We start from the raw sequence: 21795 nt of genomic DNA on the forward strand, positions 1-21795 counted from the left end.
AGGATTTAAGAAAATTGGCCAGATTTCTAGAAATGAGAGCTGCTCCATCCAAAGTGGGATGGATGCCGTCTCTCCTAACAAGACCAGGTTTTCCCCAGAAGCTTTGCCAATTATCTATGAAGCCCACCTCATTTTTTGGACACCACTCAGACAGCCAGCAATTCAAGGAGAACATGCGGCTAAACATGTCACTCCCGGTCCGATTGGGGAGGGGCCCAGAGAAAACTACAGAGTCCGACATTGTTTTTGCAAAGTTACACACCGATTTAATGTTAATTTTAGTGACCTCCGATTGGCGTAACCGGGTGTCATTACTGCCGACGTGAATTACAATCTTACCAAATTTACGCTTAGCCTTAGCCAGCAGTTTCAAATTTCCTTCAATGTCGCCTGCTCTGGCCCCCGGAAGACAATTGACTATGGTTGCTGGCGTCGCTAACTTCACATTTCTCAAAACAGAGTCGCCAATAACCAGAGTTTGATCCTCGGCGGGTGTGTCGCCGAGTGGGGAAAAACGGTTAGAGATGTGAACGGGTTGGCGGTGTACACGGGGCTTCTGTTTAGGGCTACGCTTCCTCCTCACAGTCACCGAGTCGGCCTGCTTTCCCGGCTGCTCGGGATCTGCCAGGGGGGAACTAACGGCGGCTAAGCTACCTTGGTCCGCAACGACTACAGGGGCCTGGCTAGCTGTAGAATTTTCCACGGTGCGGAGCCGAGTCTCCAATTTGCCCAGCCTGGCCTCCAAAGCTACGAATAAGCTACACTTATTACAAGTACCATTACTGCTAAAGGAGGCCGAGGAATAACTAAACATTTCACACCCAGAGCAGAAAAGTGCGGGAGAGACAGGAGAAGCCGCCATGCTAAATCGGCTAAGAGCTAGTAGCACGCAAAGTGAATAATGTGTAAATAATTTAGAGGTGATTCAGCAGAAGGAGTGCTTTAGTTAAGGCACGTAAAGATTACACTGGGAAACAAATCGTAATCTAGATAACTAGATCAATCTAACTGCGCAGATTAAACAGCTAACAGATACAGAAAAACACCGCTGTGCTCCGGAACAGGAAGTGATACAATACCGCAGTGAGAGCCAACCACCAGCTCAACTATTTTTTTTTTTTACAGGTAACGAACTCAACAACTCAAATCAAACTTTATTTCTGAAGCACATTTGTGGAAATCTCATTGTTGTAATGACAATGATAATAAAGCTATCCATCCATCCATCCATTTAAAACAACAGTAGTCGACCAAGGTGCTGCAATAAAAGTAGGCATCGGGTTACGCCCAATAATAAGTGAATAAATGAATTAAAAATAACAATAAAATTACAGCAGGCAATAAAACAGAAAAACTAGAGATGCATTTGCTCATTTAGGAAACGCCAGGGAGAAGAAGTGGGTTTTTAGGGAGGATTTAAAAGTCTCTAGGGTCAGGGATGATCTAATATTGAAGGGCAGAATGTTCCAAAGCCTGGGGACAGCCGCCACAAAGACCCTGTCACCTCTAGTCTTTAGTCTAGTTTCTGGCACCTCCAACAACAGGTCAGAAGGCCTTAAGACTCTTTTTGGGGTGTAACAAAGCAGAAGCCTGGAGAGGTACACATGAGGCCAGACCATTAAGGCCTTTAAAAACAATTAAAAGAAGTTTGAAAACAATGCGATATTGGACTGGGAGCCAGTGGAGGGAGGCCGAGACCAGCGTGATGTGGTCACACACATCAACAAAACAACAAACAGAAGAGGGTGAAACACATCTTTCATGGTAGAGACAACTGTGTGTGCCAAATAAAAGTTAGAAAAACACAGCAGTTCATCATTTCTGGCAGCTAAAATAAGAATACAAAAAAATAATAAGTGCGGCCTCTCGGCTTCCCTGAGGGATTACATTTGCACAGTTAAACTCGTCTTCCATACTCACATTGCTGATGAGATTTTCTGCTTCTGTAATAACATTAATCATTGTAAACTAATATCATAACAGTAAGAGACAGCAAACAGAAACGCTGCCACAAAAGAGTTCACGCCAGCTCTCCACTGAATAATTGTATCCATATCACACACGTTGCCGCCACGACTCATAAATGTGTACGGCTAATTTGTCTCAGTCAACAGCAGCATGGAGTTCTTTTCATTTTTAAAATCAAAAGGATTTAATGAAAAAACAAAGTCAGATTATTAATAATATGGGGCACAGACAGGGAGATAAGCTCTTCCAACAGTATCCCATAATTCATTGTTTTAATGACACTCGTGGAGAGAACTTTTGAGCAGGTCAGTCAGTCTTTCCTGAAAGTGGAGCAGATAACATCAATTTTAAAGCTAATCATTCAAATGATGGTACAAGCAGCAAATCTGGCATAACGATTCCCAAGATAGTACTAACCAAATATGGCCGACTGGCCGCTTGAAAATCCACGATGGTGGCCATTTTCCAAGATGGCCACTAAAATTATCTCCGGAAATCTTACTTTTTGCAGTGAAATGCTCCGATCAAAGTGCATCTGTTTTACAGCATCAGCAAAAACCAAGATGGTGCTTAATTTCATGATGGCCACCAAATCGACCCCAAAACAAGTTTTTTTTTCTCACATAAATCTCGTTACTTATTTGATTTGTGTGATCTTGGAGTCAAATTGTAGGTTTTCAGGCATGCCAGGTTTAATTTTTCATGTTCCAAAAATAATATGAAACTCTTAGTCCACGTTTGTCACGTTGACTGCAGATATTAAAAAATTTCAACACAATATATTCAGCATTTAACACCTTTTAATATGCTGATAATCAGAAGTTTAAAGAGATGAACACTTTCAAAATGTGTTCTGGGTGGAAGCCATCATCATCATCATCATCATCATCAACCGCTTATCCGGGATCGTGTCTAGCAGGGGACCCCAGACCTCCCTTTCCCGGGCCACACTGACCACCTCTGACTGGGCGAGCCCGAGGCGTTCCCAGGCCAGTGTGGAGACATAATCTCTAAGCCTAGTTCTGGGTCTTCCTCTTGGTCTCCGCCTAAATAGACATGTCTGAAACACCTCCCTAGGGGGGCGCCCAGGGGGCATCCTTACCAGATGCCCAAACCACCTCAACTGGCTCCTTTCAACGCAAAGGAGCAGTGGCTCTACTCCGAGCTCCCCACAGATGACCGATATTCTCACCCTATAGGGAGACACCAGACACCCTCCTAAGGAAGCCCATTTCAGCTGCTTGTACCCGCAATCTAGTTCTTTCAGTCATGACCCAACCCTCATGACCATAGGTGAGAGTAGGAAGGAAGACTGACTAGTAGATCCAGAGCTTCTCCTTTTGGCTAAGCTCCCTTTTCACCACAAGAGTACGGTAGAGTGAATGCAACACCGTCCCTGCTGCACTGATTCTCCAACCAATCTCATGCTCCACTGTCTCCTCACTCATGAACAAGACCCCAAGGTACATGAACTCTTTCACTTGGGACAAGCCTGCATTCCCTACCCGGAGTAGGCAATCAATCGGTTTCCTGCTGAGAACCATGGCCTCAGATTTAGAGGTGCTGATCCTCATCCTAGCTGCTTCACACTCGGCTTCGAACCGATCCAGTGAGTGTTGGATGTCACAGGCTGATGAAGCCAACAGGAGCACATCATCTGCAAAAAGCAGTTACGAAAACCTGAACCCACCAAACTGGAAACCCTCCCTCCCCTGACTATGCTTCAATATCCTGCCCATGAATATCACAAACAGGATTGGTGACAAGGCACAGCCCTGGCAGAGGCCAACCCCCACCGGAAATGAATCCGACTTACTGCCAAGCACCCAAACACAGCTCTCGCTTTGTGAGTACTGAGACTGGACAGCCCTGAGAAGGGACCCCCTCACTCCATATTCCTGCCGCACCTCCCACAGTATCTCCTGGGGTACCTGATCATACACCTTCTCCGAGTCCATAAAAAACACGTAGATTGGATGGGAATACTCCCAGGCACCCGCCAGGATCCTTGTGAGAGTGAAGACCTGGTTGGTTGTTCCATGACCAGGATGGAACCCTCATTGTTCCTCTTCAATCAGAGGTTTGACTATCGGCAGAACCCTCCTTTCCAGCATGCTGGAGTAGACTTTACCAGGGAGGCTGAGTAGTGTGATGCTCCTGTAGTTGGCACACACTCTCTGGTCCCCCTCTTTAAATATGGGGACCACCACCCCAGTTTCCCATTCTTTAGGCACTGTCCCAGACCTCAACGCAACATTGAAGAGACTTCTCATCCATGACAGTCCCTCCACACCCAGAGCCTTCAGCATTTCTAGATGAAGCTAACCAAATCCCAGGGCCTTGCCACTGCAGAGTTGTTTGACTACCTCAGTGACTTCCACCAGGGAACTTGATGAAAATCCTCCATCAGCTTCAAGCTCTGACCCTACTATAGAGGGTGCTCCGGTCTGATACAGGAGTTCCTCAAAGTGTTCCTTCCAGCACCGGATTATATCCTCAGTTGAGGTCAACAGAGTCCCATCCTTACTGTAGACAGCTTGGATGGTTCCCCATTTCCTCTCCTGAGGTGCCTCACGGTCCACCAGAAGCACCTTGGTGCCGACTGGAAGTCCTTCTCCATGGTTGCTCTGAACTCCTCCCACACCTGCTGCTTTGCCTCCCAGAGGCTGCAGCCCTTCACACCTGTCGGTACATTCAACTGCCTCTGGAGTCCTCTGAGATAGCATATCCTGGAAAGACTACTTCTTCAGTCAGAGGGCTTCCCTGACCACCGGTGTCCACCATGGTGCTCGAGGATTGCCGCCCCTTGATGGACCTAAGACCTTCAGGCCACAGCTTCCCGCTGCAGCTTCAGCAATGGAAGCTTTGAACATTGCTCATTCTGGTCCAGTGCCCCCAACCTCCACAGGGATGCTAGAAAAGCTCCACCGGAGGTGTGAGTTAAAGATCTATCGGACACTGGACTCCTCTGTCTTGAGAAACATTCTTAGTCTGGCCTCTCACCTGAGACCAATTTGCCATGGGAGACCCTACCAGGAGCACAAAGGCCCCAGACAACACAGCTCTCAGGTTCATAGTGGCACACAAACCTCTCCACCACGATAAGGTGATGGTTCCTGGAGAGGGAACCATCACCAGGTGGAAGGCATTAATACTAAATGTAAGATCTTTCATTTGACACATAAGTAAAATAAAACATTATACATACAATAAATTGCAAATAAAATAAATATAATTAAATGGAATTTGACATCATTATTTTAAATCGATCAAATAGAAGCATTTCTATGGAAAAATTAATTTTTGCTAGGTCGGCCATCTTGAATTTTCAAGTGTCCAATCGACCAGATATGCTGAGTAATATCATGGCATCCACCATGCCAAATGTGGTGCTTGTACCACCACATGCAAGACTTTTCTATTATATGCTCCACGATAAAGGTGTTGGGTGATTTTCTGACTGAAGACTCAACATCATGTGAGTCTGTGACATGTGACTTTTATCCTCACTAGTGTTCATTTTTAAAGAAAATTAGATGTTACCAGAGCACGCAGTAATGACAGAAATAAGTCTTTTAATAAAGCAATTATTTCAGAAGATCCTTCATTGTTTTGAAAAGCTTGTTGAACGAAATGTGTCACAAAATATGCCCCAGTTTTGTATTTTTTGAATGCCTCAAAATTACCTAAACTAGATACATTTGTCACGAAATGCCCCGCACGCAGTACTATTTTCCATGTAAAGTGCAGTAATATGTAATTGTGCGGGGTAGGTATTTGGTTGAACCCTCGTGTGTTTGATGTAAACTGGGATACACAGTGGAAAATTGGAGATTGACATTATATTTATTTAGAGGATGTGGCCAACAGTGACCATAAAAAGTTGGTAGCCTTTGAACAAATGCAACTATTGGTATTTTTTTTTAAGTAGGTCAAGGTCACCGGCCTTCGAACCCATGTGAAGTACTCCTCCAAGGCATGTACCCACCAAATATGAAGTTTCTGTGAGCAAAGGGTGCTGAGCTACGTTGCAGCAAAGGATATGACAGTTGTGACCATTAGTGACCTTCAAAAGTAGGTCAAGGTCACTGGCCTTCGAACCCATGCGGAGTACTCCTCCAAGGCATGTACCCACCAAATATGAAGTTTTTGCGAGCAATAGGTGCCGAGCTACGCTGCGGCGAACGAATTGCGGTCGGACAGACGGACGGACAGACGAACAGACGGACGGACAACCTGGATGCTATATGCCCCACCTCGCGGCGCAAGTGCCGCATGGGGCATGAAAAAAAACGATATTTAGTGTTTCAATTTACTCAATAACACTTTATGAAACAACTGCTTCAGAAAATGAATCACTATTTCAAATCACATGCAAAATGATTCACTATACTGAAATGCACAAAATACATGCAAGTCGCTCATGCAAGTGTGCTGACTGTTTTCGTGCTAACAGCGCGAATGGCCGCACATTTTCTAAGTGCCAAGTGAGCGGTGTTAGATGTTCATGTGTGTCACCTGGAATTTGGCCGACACCTGCCACGAGAGGGATGGATGGGCTCTCAAAGCGCACATTCTGTCTTTCAGCGATGGTGTGAGCAAATAGTTGTAGCAACAGGTGTACGAGGCGTTAGAGGCAGTTACGATTTTACATGTATTGCATGCAATTCCTGCTTCATGCACAATTCATGTGCAATTTGACCACATTCATACTATGTGTGAAGGGGCCCATAACAAGTGAGTCGGCATATTGAAGCACGGATCCTATTGCTTCAGAAGATATCTCACTGTGTTTAACTGTTCCATGGTAGGATGGTAGGAGTGTGGATTCCTTCGCTCAAAAAAGTTTTAAATGCTGAAAAAAGTAAATAGAACAATTGCTTTACAGTTTATAATATGATTCACGATTTTGAAACTAAAAGCCCCCAAATGAAACCGGTTCACCAGGAAATGATACTCATTTATGAAAATATTTTAAAAACTGTGAATATGAAATAATTCACTGTTTCAAAATGTTCAAAACATTAAGGTGGTAAACCCACTGTATAGTGTGGATTCATTGGCTCAAAAATAGTTTTGAAAAGCTCAAAAAACTAAATGAAACTTGTCCTTGTCCTTTAGAAAACTATTCATAGTTTTGAAGAGGTTTCTTCACTCTAAGAAATAAAACGTTGAATTAATTGATAAAGTTACGGTAACTTTTTCCACATAACATTGTCAATTTAGTGCAAAACAATATTGTAGACGAAACATTATTACTTAAATCCCAAAAATGAACAACTGCAAGTATATTGAAAATAATAGTATTAATTACATTTAAAACCCCTGTGTTTCATTTCTTAGTGTTGAGGGGTGGGTAGGTGGTCAAAAACAAGAAATGTTTCTTCATCGGAAAAGCTAAGTGAAACAAATGTTTCAGAAAAGCGATCCCTATTTTGAAACAACAGTTGTTTCAGGAAATCATTTTTTGTTTTGGAACGCAAAATGAACCTGTGTCTTAAACAAAGACTCACTGTTTCTAAAAGCTCAGAAGATTATCATGGTCACATTTAGTAGACTGTGGACAGCAAAACCCTGTCCCGATCTAACCCAGGGTCTTAAAGCAGATATTATAGTGTGTAGACAAAAATATCTTGTCGACTTCTATAGTGGAACACAATTTGCAAGATGTGATATTCACTGTTTTAAAGGGACGTGTTAAAACCAGAGACAATAAATGTAGTTAATTATTTGGAGGCAGTTTGGCTGTGAAAAAAGCATCTGCTCTGGATTTGCTCCTCTACTCATTTATTGTGGTTTTTCCTTTTGGTTTGTCACCCGTTTACAGACACAGCTTTGGAAAATATGGGATAAACCACAGATTACACACTGGGATTAGCAAAAGCAGAGCTTCAATGCATCAGATTAACATAATATTTAATATCGGGGATTTGGAGGTTCATGGAAAGTTCACACAGCAATGAAGCAAGCAGACTTATTATTAGCAGCTAAATGGTTCAGTCTATCAGGCTTGCCTTGTTAGCTGAATCTGTACAGGCCGCCGTCACTCAGAGCGAAGCGCTGTGAGCGGAACGACATCGACGGTGACTGACACGGTTCAACAGGAACGCCCCCCCGGTTTGACTGTAGGTGAGTGTGTGTGTGTGTGAGTGTGTGTGTGCGTGAATGTAAGGCATTACTGTAAAGCACTTTGAGCTTCTGATATAGATGTAAAAGTGCAATATAAATACAGTACATTTACCATATAAATGAATCAGACAACCAAACAGCTTAAAACAATTCAAACAATTAATGTCAGTGAAAATTTGAAAAAAAAAAGTTAAAAATTAAAATGGTAAATGGCAAATGGACTGCATTTATATAGCGCTTTTCCATCTGCATCAGACGCTCAAAGCGCTTTATAATTATGCCTTACATTCCCCCGATGTCAGGGTGCTGCCATACAAGGCGCTCACTACACACCGGGAGCAATAGGGGATTAAAGACCTTGCCCAAGGGCCTTTAGTGATTTTCCAGTCAGGCGGGGATTTGAACCCAGGATCTTCTGGTCTCAAGCCCAACACCTTAACCACTAGACCATCACCTCCCCCATTAAATTAAATTAAAATTAAAATTAAATTAAAATTAAAAACAGTCACCATCCTCAGTGGAGCAGTTTGTAATCATTGTTTTAAACTGACCTGTAGATACAAGTGCATTAAGTTTTAATGTCTCTTGTAAGGCATTCCAAGTATGTGCGGCACCGAGACTAAAAGCAGTCTTCCCAAACACTGTATTTCCACGAGGGACTACAAGTGCTAGCCAATCACTTGATCAAGTTGAATAATGACTATTGGACCAGTTTAATAAGGAGGTGATGTACAGCAGTAAGTTTCCATTTCAGGCTTTGTAGATAAATAGAAACCATGTTTGTTAGGTCTCACTGTTAAAGACGTCCACTCCACCTTTCCATGCAGGATGCAGTGATGTGTAGAACAACTGTCACCAGTCATAAATCTCAGGGCAGAGTGATAAACATAATCAAAGGGTCTCAAAGCAGAGGCATGTCTATAAATGAGGTCACCATAATCTAGGACCGACATGAAAATGGCCTCAGTAATCCACTTCTGACTGAATATGGGAAAATTGAATATCTTTCTGTACAGGTGACCAGTCATCTTGTCATAGCTTACGAACAAGTGAGTCTACGTTAAATTTAAATGTGAGTTGTCACACGGGAAATACATTATGACAACTACTCAAGGTTCGAGTCTCTCTTGACTATCCGGGAGGGATTCAGAGCAGACCCACAGTTTCTTTGCATCAAAACAAGCCAGCTGAGGTGGTTTGGTCATCTGGTGAGAATGGCTCCTGGTCATCTACATAGCGAAGTCTTCCAGGCAGGCCCAACTGGGAGAAGGCCCACAGAGAAGACGCAGGAAACATTGGAGGGATTACATTTCCCAGCTGGCTTGAGAATGCCCCCCCCCCCACCCCCCCAGAAGAGTTACAGGACTTGGCAGAGGATAGGGAAGTGTGGGGTGAGCTACTTGGTCTGCTGGCACAAATTAATAATAATAATAAAAAAAAAACAACTAAGAAATCATACGTATATAAGTATTCACAGCCTTTACCATGAAGCTCAAATTTGACATCAGGTGCATCCTGTTTCCACTGATCATCCTTGAGATGATATTTCTGCTGCTTTGAAAGCCCCAATGCGCACAGTGGCCTCCATCATCTGAAAATGGAAGAAGTTTGGATCCACTAGGACTCTTCCTAGAGCTGGCCACCGCTCTAAACTGAGTGATCCTGGGAGAAGGGCCTTAATCAGGGAGATGATCAAGAACCCGATGGTCACTCTGCCAGAGCTCCAGAATTCCTCTGTGAAGAGAGGAGAACCTTCCAGAAGGACAACCGTCTCTGCAGCAATCCACCAATCAGGCCTGTATGGTAGAGTGGCATTTCATCTGATGCTGCCTTTTTTCTCTGTCCAAAGTACTGATGACACCTCACAGGGTTGACAGCTGCACACCACAGGGTGCTGGACTGACTATGAGTTGTCATGGCTGAAGCTGACATAGCACACTGCAGTCTGCTTTTGGAATACACTCAGCCAGAAGGATAGGCCCACTGATGGTGTGAGGGCTGGAGGCTGGCCCTGAATTCCAGGGTGCTGGATGACTCCAGCCTGCAGCACAACTGCTTGCATGGTCATCTCAATAATGGAGTGTGTTTCTGATGTTATTCTGGTTTTCTGTTTCCTGTGTCTTCAGCTTGTAAAAACTTTGTAAAAACCTTGTAACTGGTAGAATGGACTAAGCAGAGAGTCATCCCTCTGAGTCTGGTCTGCTTAAGGTTTCTTCCTCAACATCATCTGAGGGAGTTTTTCCTTACCACTGTACTTGCTCAAGGGGTAGGTAAGGTTAGATCTTACTTGTGTAAAACGCCTTGAGGCAGCTTGTTTGATTTGGTGCCATATAAACTAAATAAACTGAATTAAATTGAGTGGCCAGACGGAAGCCACTCTTTGCTAAAAGGCACATGGCAGCCCACATGGAGTTTGCCAAAAGGCACCTGAAGGACTCTCAGACCATGAGAAGCATCTGTCAGCAAGACAATGACCCTAAACACTCAACCAAGATATCAAAGGAGTGGCTTCAGGACAACTCTGTGAATGTCCTTGAGTGGTCCAGCCACAGCCCAGACCTGAATCCAACTGAACAGCTCTGGAAAGATCTGAAAATGGCTGTGCACCGATGCTCCCCTTCCAACCTGGTGGAGCTTGAGAGGTTCTGCAAAGAGGAATGGGCAAACCCGCCCAAAGATAGGTGCACCAAACTTGTGGCATCATTTTCAAGAAAACTTGAGGCTGTAATTTCTGCTAAAAGTGCATCAACAAAGTATTGAGGAAAGGGTGTGGGTACATATGTACATGTCATTTCTTCATTTTTATTTTTCATAAATTTGCAAAAATACGTAAAAAAGAAGCTTTTTTCATGTTGTCATTATGGGGTGTTGTGAGTACAATTTTGAATTTACTCCATTTTGGAATAAGTCTGTAACATAAAGTGTAGAAAAAGTGAAGCGCTGTGAATACTTTCCGTATATATATATATATATATATATAATAGCCAAGTGGCCTCTGTGTGCGTGTGTGTTTGCATGTGTATGCCTTCAATCATGCAAAAATTGGGGAGAGTTGACATTTGCTGTTTGGTGTGCTAATGTATTTTAGGTCAAGGATGAAAGCTATGAAAATAGAAAGTTGATGGGACAAATATTTTTGGAGAAATTAGCTATTTTAGCTAACCAATAAACAATGTCTTTGTGGTATAATGCACCATGGGAGTTTAGGGTTTTAAATGTTATTGTGGTTCATGTTAGTTTAACAGTGTTATTAGTGTTATTGTACTTCAATTGGTTTAGTCAGGGCAGCACTGTGGCTTAGTGGTTAGTACTGTTGCCTCACAGCAAGAAAGTCATGGGTTCAATTCCCGTGGCCTTTCTGTGTGGAGTTTGCATGTTCTCCCTGTGTTTGCGTAGGTTTCCTCCGGGTGCTCCGGTTTCCTCCCACATCCAAAGACATGCGGGTTAGGTGGATTGGAATCTTTAAAATTGTCCGTAGGTGTGTGTATGGGTGTGTCTGTGTTTGTTTGTGACCCTGCGACAGACTGGCATCCTGGGTGTACCCCGCCTCGTGCCCTATGACTGCTGGGATAGGCTCCAGCCCTCCACGACCCTTACTTGGACTAAGCGGTAGAAGATGAATGAATGAATGAATTGGTTTAGTCAGTTTAGTTAAGTGTTATGTTGCTGTTACCACGAGTGAGTTAAGTTTCATGTTGGTACCATGACTGAAATGTGTAGTGGTTTTAATGTCTTCCACTACGTCTGTTTGTCAAATTAAAAACACCTGCATACAGCAGAATTCAGGAAAGGAAAACAGCTGTGTGTGCACGCATACAAATTTAATCACACACAAACTAGGGAGAGCTGACATTTGCCATTTGGTATGCATTTTGCATCAAGGATAAACGGTGCCAAAACCAAATGTTGACTGAACTAATATTTTTAGAGAAGCTACATATATTACCGAACAACACTGAACAATAAACACTGATACATTCTGGGCTTGCATGCCAATCCAACAGGGGGTGGTAAATCATCTATATATTAAAAGCGTGTGTGTGATTTTATTTAGTATGTTCAATGTAAGTACATAATATCTGAGTTATTTTCATTAGTTACTTCATCCAAACCATCAACATGTCTATTAGACCCCATTCCTACCAGGCTGCTCAAGGAAGCCCTACCATTATTTAATGCTTCGATCTTAAATATGATCAATCTATCTTTATTAGTTGGCTATGTACCACAGGCTTTTAAGGTGGCAGTAATTAAACCATTACTTAAAAAGCCATCACTTGACCCAGCTATCTTAGCTAATTATAGGCCAATCTCCAACCTTCCTTTTCTCTCAAAAATGCTTGAAAGGGTAGTTGTAAAACAGCTAACTGATCATCTGCAGAGGAATGGTCTATTTGAAGAGTTTCAGTCAGGTTTTAGAATTCAACATAGTACAGAAACAGCATTAGTGAAGGTTACAAATGATCTTCGTATGGCCTCAGACAGTGGACTCATCTCTGTGCTTATTCTGTTAGACCTCAGTGCTGCTTTTGATACTGTTGACCATAAAATTTTATTACAGAGATTAGAGCATGCCATAGGTATTAAAGGCACTGCGCTGCGGTGGTTTGAATCATATTTATCTAATAGATTACAATTTGTTCATGTAAATGGGGAATCTTCTTCACAGACTAAGGTTAATTATGGAGTTCCACAAGGTTCTGTGCTAGGACCAATTTTATTCACTTTATACATGCTTCCCTTAGGCAGTATTATTAGACGGCATTGCTTAAATTTTCATTGTTACGCAGATGATACCCAGCTTTATCTATCCATGAAGCCAGAGGACACACACCAATTAGCTAAACTGCAGGATTGTCTTACAGACATAAAGACATGGATGACCTCTAATTTCCTGCTTTTAAACTCAGATAAAACTGAAGTTATTGTACTTGGCCCCACAAATCTTAGAAACATGGTGTCTAACCAGATCCTTACTCTGGATGGCATTACCCTGACCTCTAGTAATACTGTGAGAAATCTTGGAGTCATTTTTGATCAGGATATGTCATTCAAAGCGCATATTAAACAAATATGTAGGACTGCTTTTTTGCATTTACGCAATATCTCTAAAATTAGAAAGGTCTTGTCTCAGAGTGATGCTGAAAAACTAATTCATGCATTTATTTCCTCTAGGCTGGACTACTGTAATTCATTATTATCAGGTTGTCCTAAAAGTTCCCTGAAAAGCCTTCAGTTAATTCAAAATGCTGCAGCTAGAGTACTAACGGGGACTAGAAGGAGAGAGCATATCTCACCCATATTGGCCTCTCTTCATTGGCTTCCTGTTAATTCTAGAATGGAATTTAAAATTCTTCTTCTTACTTATAAGGTTTTGAATGATCAGGTCCCATCTTATCTTAGGGACCTCATAGTACCATATCACCCCAATAGAGCGCTTCGCTCTCAGACTGCGGGCTTACTTGTAGTTCCTAGGGTTTGTAAGAGTAGAATGGGAGGCAGAGCCTTCAGCTTTCAGGCTCCTCTCCTGTGGAACCAGCTCCCAATTCAGATCAGGGAGACAGACACCCTCTCTACTTTTAAGATTAGGCTTAAAACTTTCCTTTTTGCTAAAGCTTATAGTTAGGGCTGGATCAGGTGACCCTGAACCATCCCTTAGTTATGCTGCTATAGACTTAGACTGCTGGGGGGTTCCCACGATGCACTGAGTGTTTCTTTCTCTGCACCACTCTGCATTTAATCATTAGTGATTGATCTCTGCTCCCCTCCACAGCATGTCTTTTTCCTGGTTCTCTCCCTCAGCCCCAACCAGTCCCAGCAGAAGACTGCCCCTCCCTGAGCCTGGTTCTGCTGGAGGTTTCTTCCTGTTAAAAGGGAGTTTTTCCTTCCCACTGTCACCAAGTGCTTGCTCACAGGGGGTCGTTTTGACCATTGGGGTTTTTACGTAATTATTGTATGGCTTTGCCTTACAATATAACGTGCCTTGGGGCAACTGTTTGTTGTGATTTGGCGCTATATAAATAAAATTGATTGATTGATTGAATATAAGTGTAAATATGTTACAAATGCATGGATGACACAAGAAAATGAAAATACATTTTCATTTTGGTCCATTTAAAAATCAAATGACAAAATACAAGTAAAAATAAAACAACAACAATAATAATAATAATACTGATAGTCATAATAATAATAATAATGATAATAACAATAATAATAGTGTGTGTGTATATGATTACAAGAACCTAAACAATTTATAAACACATTAAGACAGTAAGTTAACATTAAAAAATACTTAATTAAAAGGAAATAAAAGGGTTGAGTTCTTCTTCAAAAAGCTATTGAGGTCTAAGGTTCTAAAAACATCCTGCACTCACATGCCATTCCAAATCATTATAGTAACTTTGCACAGTTTATTAGCACCCTTGAAAAATGTCAGCTACATATTACCCAATCTAAAGCCTGTGGATCCTCACGGGCAACACACTAGTGAAGTATAGTGAAGTGAGTGAAGATCAAGATAAAAATATAGGACTCACTGATAATCTTTAGCTGCATTCTAGATATGACAAATGCAAATTGTGTATTTGATATTTCCGCCCATTTATCATAATTTTTCACCCACAAATTCACCACACATCAGAAAATGTGCTAATAGGAAGTGAGATATTGGTTGCTAGGCAATAACAGTTTTCGAGCTTCCATACACACACACAGGGACACACCCACACTGACTGCACTGTACACACAGGAACAATAGAGCGCACGCTTACAGCGTTTTAAAGTCAGGTAGCTATGGTGTTCATGCTTTTCTGTGAAGGCTGATCAAGGCGACCACGGTGATGTACCATGTGACTGATTTCACACTAACCCACACATGCACATGCAAAGACAACTGTTTTTTTTTTTATAGCTCAAATGCATTGACAGACTGCATGAACAATAACGAGAACATCCCAGTCCAGTTCTTACCATTTCATCTGTTTGGCTCCCATGTTGGCGGTTCCTCTTTTTAACCTGCCATGTCGTCCTCGCCCAGCATCTGGGTGATGCTGTGCTTCTCAGTATGGACCATAACACAAACCCACCCAGAGGTAGCAGGGAGGGGAGCAGCTCAATCACAAACACCAGAAGGTTCAAATCCTCTCCGGCAGCATTTCCCTAAACCAGGAAGCTCCAAAAACCTCCCCTAAACCATCCTTGAGCTCAATCCCAGCCTGTGATGGGAGAGAGAGAGATGAGTCTCTCTCACTGAGTTCAGCAGCTCCCATCCACGAACACAATGTTTTTTGTTCCTTGTAGACAAGAAGTGATGCAGCTCTTGTGCATCACATTCACCGTTTTTCTGCTGCTCTTTTGCATTTGTTCCCTCGACCCTCCCTCGCTTTCTATTCTGCTCTGTCGCACTGGCTTTGTGCATCAGTCCTTCTTTATTTTAGGGAGCGAGGATGTCAGACATGGCTCTGTCTGGATGTGTAGTTACCCTCCCCCCTTCCCTTTACCCAGCAAACTCTCCTTTCACAAGAAGAAGGAGGGACATTTTCTCCTCCCCTCTCCTTCCCTTTGCATATGTGTCAATACAGCTGAAATGGTGCAACATCCAGTATGTAGATTTTAAAAATAACTGCGAATATCTATGCGGTGAAGTAGTCTGTTTCCATTCATGGCACAAGTGCAAACACGTGAGGTTAATGATATATTTGCATTCAGACTGTAGCAGGGAATTACCGAGGAACAGCCGCTTACGAATCAGTCTGCAATTACAGCTCTTTAAGAAGTTATTTTTTAAATTGCTGCAGCACTGGAAATAGTAAACAACCACATGTCAAATCTACTGGTTCTTAAAATACTTGAAGAATTCAGCAGTCTGTTGAAGCTAAAATTATACATTCAGGGATGTAGACAGAATTTTCATAGTTTGGTACAAAAGCAGTATCCATGAAAAGCTGTCTTTGAGGAGCAAAGGTGGGCATAGGATCAACAGTGTGTCAACCAATACACGAGAACACTATTGAAATGTTTTAAAACAATGCTTTCAAAGAAAGACAAGAAGTGATTTGTATATTTCTCCCGCTACAGTGTATCATTAAACAATTCATGGAATATGGCAAAAAGTCAGTGTGTAAAGGGCAAGAGTGCAAGCATAAGCTGAGAACCTGTGATCTCTGATCCCTCAGATGACACTGTAACAAGAACATTTCCATTCAATTAGGTGGTCTGTCTTGTATCGACGAGAGTTGATTAGATTTCCTGATATGCAAACATTGTGTTTTTGGTCAATAACTTTGGGCATTTTGTTAAATAATCTGATTCTGAAAAAAATGGTTAATTTGTGTTTATTTATGAACATATGTTACATTCTGTCTTTAAACTTCAGAGGTGCCAATAATTGTGATTGTGGACTGTAAACCTGACTACAGTGAAGGTCTGCTTTCAATGAGATTTTGGCTGAGCACAATGTCATTATTTTCTTCGAAATGCTGCTGGTGTCATAAACAAGAATGAGCACCCCATCAGGTCTCTGAGTGCCAGCTTTGCACTTTTGCCCATAAAAACATGACAGTGTGTTAAATTCTGCATAGTACCATCATCACGTGCTTCACTCAGCTACTTCAACATTGAGTGACAAGAAGGATTCATGCATGTATAGTCCAAGCAAATGCACAAAAAATGCACTGTAGATGCAAATCAAGCAATAAAAATTTACTTTATACAATTTAAACCAGGTGTCACACACGAGTGTCCCAGGAGCCACGTAAGGCCCACAATTGAGCATTTTATGGCATGCAGCTTTCCTCATCAGCTTGAATAATTTAACTTGTGCACATGAGTTAAAATTGTTTGCACCCACATAGGAAACATTATGGTCAAAAATCACCTTCCCTGTCTAAATTTCAGCCACTAGCTAATGGTACCCATGGGCATGAAGACACTAACCCTACAGTCACATTACCTACAAATGAGGATGACAAGCAGTTGTCGTTTGTCACTTGATGGGTGTTTCTGGGGTGTGGCTGATGAATCATTTCTCCTGGGCCTGAAAGGACTTTGGTCTCACGATCAGTCTGAAGAAGGCGAACTTCTTGAGCCAGGGGACAGTTGTCTCGAGGCACACATCAGGGGAAGGATACAGAAATATATTTGCTGCTTTGAAGGTCCCAATGAGCACAGTGGCCTTGATCATCCATAAATGGAAAAAGCTTGGATCCACCAGGTCTCGTTCTACAGCTGGCTGCCTGTCTAAACTGAGCAATCAGGGGAGAAGGGCCTTAGTCAGGGAGGTGACCAAGAACCCGATGGTAACTCTGTCAGAGCTCCAGCATTCCTCTGTGGAGAGAGGAGAACGTTCCAGAAGGACAACCATCTCTGCAGCAATCCACCAATCAGACCTGCATGGTAAAGTGGCCAGACAGAAGCCACTCCTTAGTAAAAGGCACATGGCAGCCAACCTGGAGTTTATCAAAAGGCACCTGAAGGACTCTCAGACCATGGGAAACAAAATTCTCTGGCCTGATGAGCCAAAGATGAACTCTTTGGTGTGAATGTCAAGTGTCATGTTTGGGGGAAACCTACAGTGAAGCATGGTGGTGGCAGCATCATGCTGTGGGGATGTTTTTTTAGCATCAGGAACTGGGAGACTAGTCAGGATTAAGGGGAAGATGAATGCACCAATGTACAGAGACATCCTGGATGAAAACTGCGCTCTTGACCTCAGGCTGGGGCGATGGTTCATCTTTCAGCAGGACAATGACCCTAAACACACAGCCAAGATATCAAAGGAGTGGCTTCAGGACAACTCTGTGAATGTCCTTGAGTGGCCCAGCCAGACCTGAATCTGATTGAACATCTCTGGAGAGATCTGAAAATGGCTGTGCACCGACGCTCTCCATCCAACCTGATGGAGCTTGAGAGGTGCTGCAAAGAGGAATGGGCAAAACTGCTCAAAGATTGGTGCACCACTTGTGGCATCATATTCAAGAAGACTCAGCTCAACTTTATTTATACAGCACTTTAGAACAGCCACAACTGAAACAAAGTGCTGTACATGTGAGTAAAAAAACAACAAAGCAACCCAACAACAATAAAAAACAGCTGTGAACAAATAAAAACAACTAAAACAGAGCGATGTTAAAAGCCAGTGAATGAAAGTGGGTTTTAAGATTGGTTTAAAAAACAGACAGTAAAGAGGCCTGCCTAATGTGCATAGGTATTATTCCAAATTTTGGAGCAGCCACAGAGAATGCTGGGCCCCCTCTGAGCGTTCGCTTGGACCTCGGTGCCTCAAGAAGCAGCTGATCAGCTGCTTCTTGAGGCACCGTGCAGAAGCTCAGAGAGGTAGGGCAGGGCAAGGCCGTTTAAAGATTTAAAAACAAATAAAAGAATCTTAAAATGAACCCTAAAGTGCACAGGCAGCCAGTGGAGGGAGGCAAGGGTAGGTGTAATGTGCTCCCTCTTTCGTACTCCAATTAGCAGACAAGTGGCAGCGTTCTGAACTAAGTGGACACACGCAAGGAAGGACTGGCTAACTCCAAAATAAAGTGCATTACAGTAATCCTGCCGAGAGGTAATGAAGGCATGGATTATTGTTTCTAAGTGCTGATGTGCGAGGAAAGGCTTCACCTCAGCAACCTGCCTGAGGTGAAAGAAACTCGACCTAACTATTGCACTAATTATTCAAGAAGACTTGAGGCTGTAATTGCTGGTGTTTGTTTTTTTTTTTAAACATTATATAAAACAATATGTTCCATGGATCCATACAGCATATTTCCACTAGCTGAGCTTGTGGAAGCAGCAGGGACAATTGGGAAAACATAAAGACATAAAAAAAAGTCAAAGACAGGTGACAGGAGGAAGTATTTTTGGTGACTGAGTTTAAATTGTTTTAAGACATCTCCTGACCTATATTAAGTTTCTGAAAACATCCTATAAATTCAAATATTCTGCCTAAACAGCCTAATGAGCAATGTTTTATTCCTGCTTTTACTTTTCTGCATTAATTTAAATATTTTTGCAAGAATATTCCAAAGACAAGGACAGTCTGATGTCCTGAAGCAGCCAAGGCTGAAAATTTTGCTGAGCATGACATAAATGAAAGAGCTGTTGTGCAAACTAAGTGTTTTTGTTAACAAAGAATTCTCCCACTTCACACAGCTGGATGAGATATAGGCACTGACTTTGCCATTCAAAGTGTGATGGGAAAAAGTGGTTGCACTAGCAGGGAACCGGGCAGCGAGAAGAAAGCCAGTTTACAGCGGGGAAAACACGCATGGCACCGATTTGTGAATCAAATGAGCTGCTGAAATAGAACAGATTGTTCGCCTGGTCACTGTGGATTCTGATTGGAAGTTATTACTGCGCCTACCAGAACAAGGCTTTTTATTTCGCTGACCTTCAAAACCAATATTTCTGAAGCACCATAAAATTTTCTTCCCAGGGTCTAATCCAGTTTTGCTGTCGAATGCAATTCATTGGGTTTGGGAAATAACAGTTGACAGGCTTATTCAAATCTGGTCTCAGTTATATGACATTAATTTCAGTCATTCAATCATTCGTTATCTGGTGCTTATCTGAGTCCGGGGATATGGCAGAAATTCAACAACGATTTACAGTTAAATTTCATCCAAATGATTTTCCTGTAAAAGAGGACAATCAGAAAGCAGAAGAGCACTTGTTAGACAGCATACCACCACCAAGCGCTAAATGCATCATCTTACAATTAAAAGCACTGACGTGTTTCCAGGCTGCACCTCGTTTGTGCATGAATGCACAATAATAACATCGTTCCTGATCAAACAACTGAAAATTGGTTGATTAATAAACAGGTTTAGCGCACAGTAAAAAAATCTGTAAAATCACTGGCTCCGCCCCCTGTATGCAAACACTGCCTGACATGCCAGTGTGGTATGGGCTCCACCTGTGTCACATCATGTGATTACTCCTCACATGTGACATCAGATAGCACCAACCTTGACTGACTTTTTTTGGGGGGGGGCGGTGGGTGGGGAGCTATTAAATCTGGACAAACATATAAAAACACATTTTTTGTAATTACTCAACACCAGGTGTCAAAATCCAACCCCAATCCAATCCAATCCCCTTGTCTGCATTGTGACACCTGGTTAATGGATCACGTTGGGGATTGCCTGTTGGAGTGAAATATGGCGTGTGCCCCGTGGTCGCTACTGTAACCACAAAGGCCCCACAGGAACCCTGAACATGAGATGGCTAATGGGGTTCAGGTGAAAAGTCAAGAAGTCCTCAAAGGTAAATGGACTGCATTTATATAGCACTTTTCCATCTGCATCAGACGCTCAAAGCGCTTTACAATTATGCCTCACATTCACCCTGATGTCAGGGTGCTGCCATACAAGGCACTCACTACACACCGGGAGCAATAGGGGATTAAAGACCTTGCCCAAGGGCCCTTAGTAATTTTCCAGTCAGGCGGGGATTTGATCCTCTGGACTCAAGCCCAACACCTTAACCACTAGACCATCACCTCCCTTGGATCAGGCAGAGAAGGTGATGGTGTGTAACCCCAGTGGCTGTAACGGCAGATGAAGGCTGCAGCAGGTCCTCAGACCTCGATCGTCTGGAATTTCCCAAGTATCAGACCAGGCTAAGGATCTGTCAAGGACGGGTGAGTTGCGATTGACATCTTTAAATGGCTTTGACAGAGGCTGATAAATAAAGTGTGGACTCACTGGTTAACATAAAATAATAATCAGCCCCACCAATATACTCTCAGGCTCAGACACACACTGCCATGACAAATGAGTGTGATGATTAGATTCAGCAGGGTTTTATGACTTAATTACTAGATTACACCGGAGGATCTCAGCTTCTACAACACATTCATATTGTCCCCAAGCTATCCCAGCGTGCACCACGCCAAATCCAAAATGGAGGTATCCGTGATACGGTCTATTGTCTAGGTCTCCCTTGTAAAAGAGATCTCAATCTAACTGGGACTAACCTGGTTAAATAAAGGTACAATTAAATTGAACTATTACTGCAGTGTCTAAATACTCTCTCAGAAGAGAATCTTGTAAAATTCACATGAATTTAATGAAAATTTTGCCAATTTCAAATGACGCTCTGAACTTATCTGGCTCAGGGCCAATTTAAATTTACATCTTTAGCAGCCAGGTAAAATGTAATGCTTGTTTGTATCCCTGCAAACCATGATTTTAGCCTCATCATACCTTGCTAACCCACAAATTTCACTTTGTACAGCCCCCTGGTGGCCAACAAGGCTACTGCTGCTTGTTTTTTGAAATAAATAAATAAATAAAAATAATAAAATAAAGAGAATGAGCCAAAAGTACAGACTCTGCAAAATGAACTACATTTACCGTCATTAACTGAAAGTAAAGCAAATGGGAAAAACACATGCACATTTCACAATTGTAATTTTACCATTGTCATAACTGTTTAGTAATTGCATTTTTAATTTTATTCATGATGTTTATTCACATGTTTTTTTCCCCCACCTACAACCCCAACTCCAATGAAGTTGGGACGTTGTGTAAAATGTAAATTAAACAGAATACAATGATTTGCAAATCCTCTTCAACTTATTTTCAATTGAATACACCACAAAGACAAGATAATTAATTTTCAAACTGATAAACTTTATTGTTTTGTGCAAATATTTGCTCATTTTGAAATGGATGCCTGCAACACGTTTCAAAAAAG

General features: G+C 42.3%; 1 protein-coding gene across 2 annotated transcripts in view; it reads right to left on the reverse strand.

The window, feature by feature from the left end:
* Positions 1 to 15643, reverse strand: part of dixdc1a (DIX domain containing 1a) — a 59635-nt gene extending 43992 nt beyond the window's left edge. Inside the window, exon 1 of one of the 2 annotated variants that reach the window (XM_034169141.1) lies at positions 15070 to 15643. In XM_034169141.1, coding sequence (XP_034025032.1) covers positions 15070 to 15092 — 23 coding nt within the window. In that variant the 5' untranslated portion in view covers positions 15093 to 15643. The remainder of the gene's footprint in view (positions 1 to 15069) is intronic. The other variant, XM_034169142.1, reaches the window with a different exon arrangement.
* Between the last annotated feature and the right edge of the window lie 6152 nt (positions 15644 to 21795).

This window comes from Thalassophryne amazonica, chromosome 4 (genome assembly GCF_902500255.1).
Source record: "Thalassophryne amazonica chromosome 4, fThaAma1.1, whole genome shotgun sequence".
NCBI lineage: Eukaryota > Metazoa > Chordata > Actinopteri > Batrachoidiformes > Batrachoididae > Thalassophryne > Thalassophryne amazonica.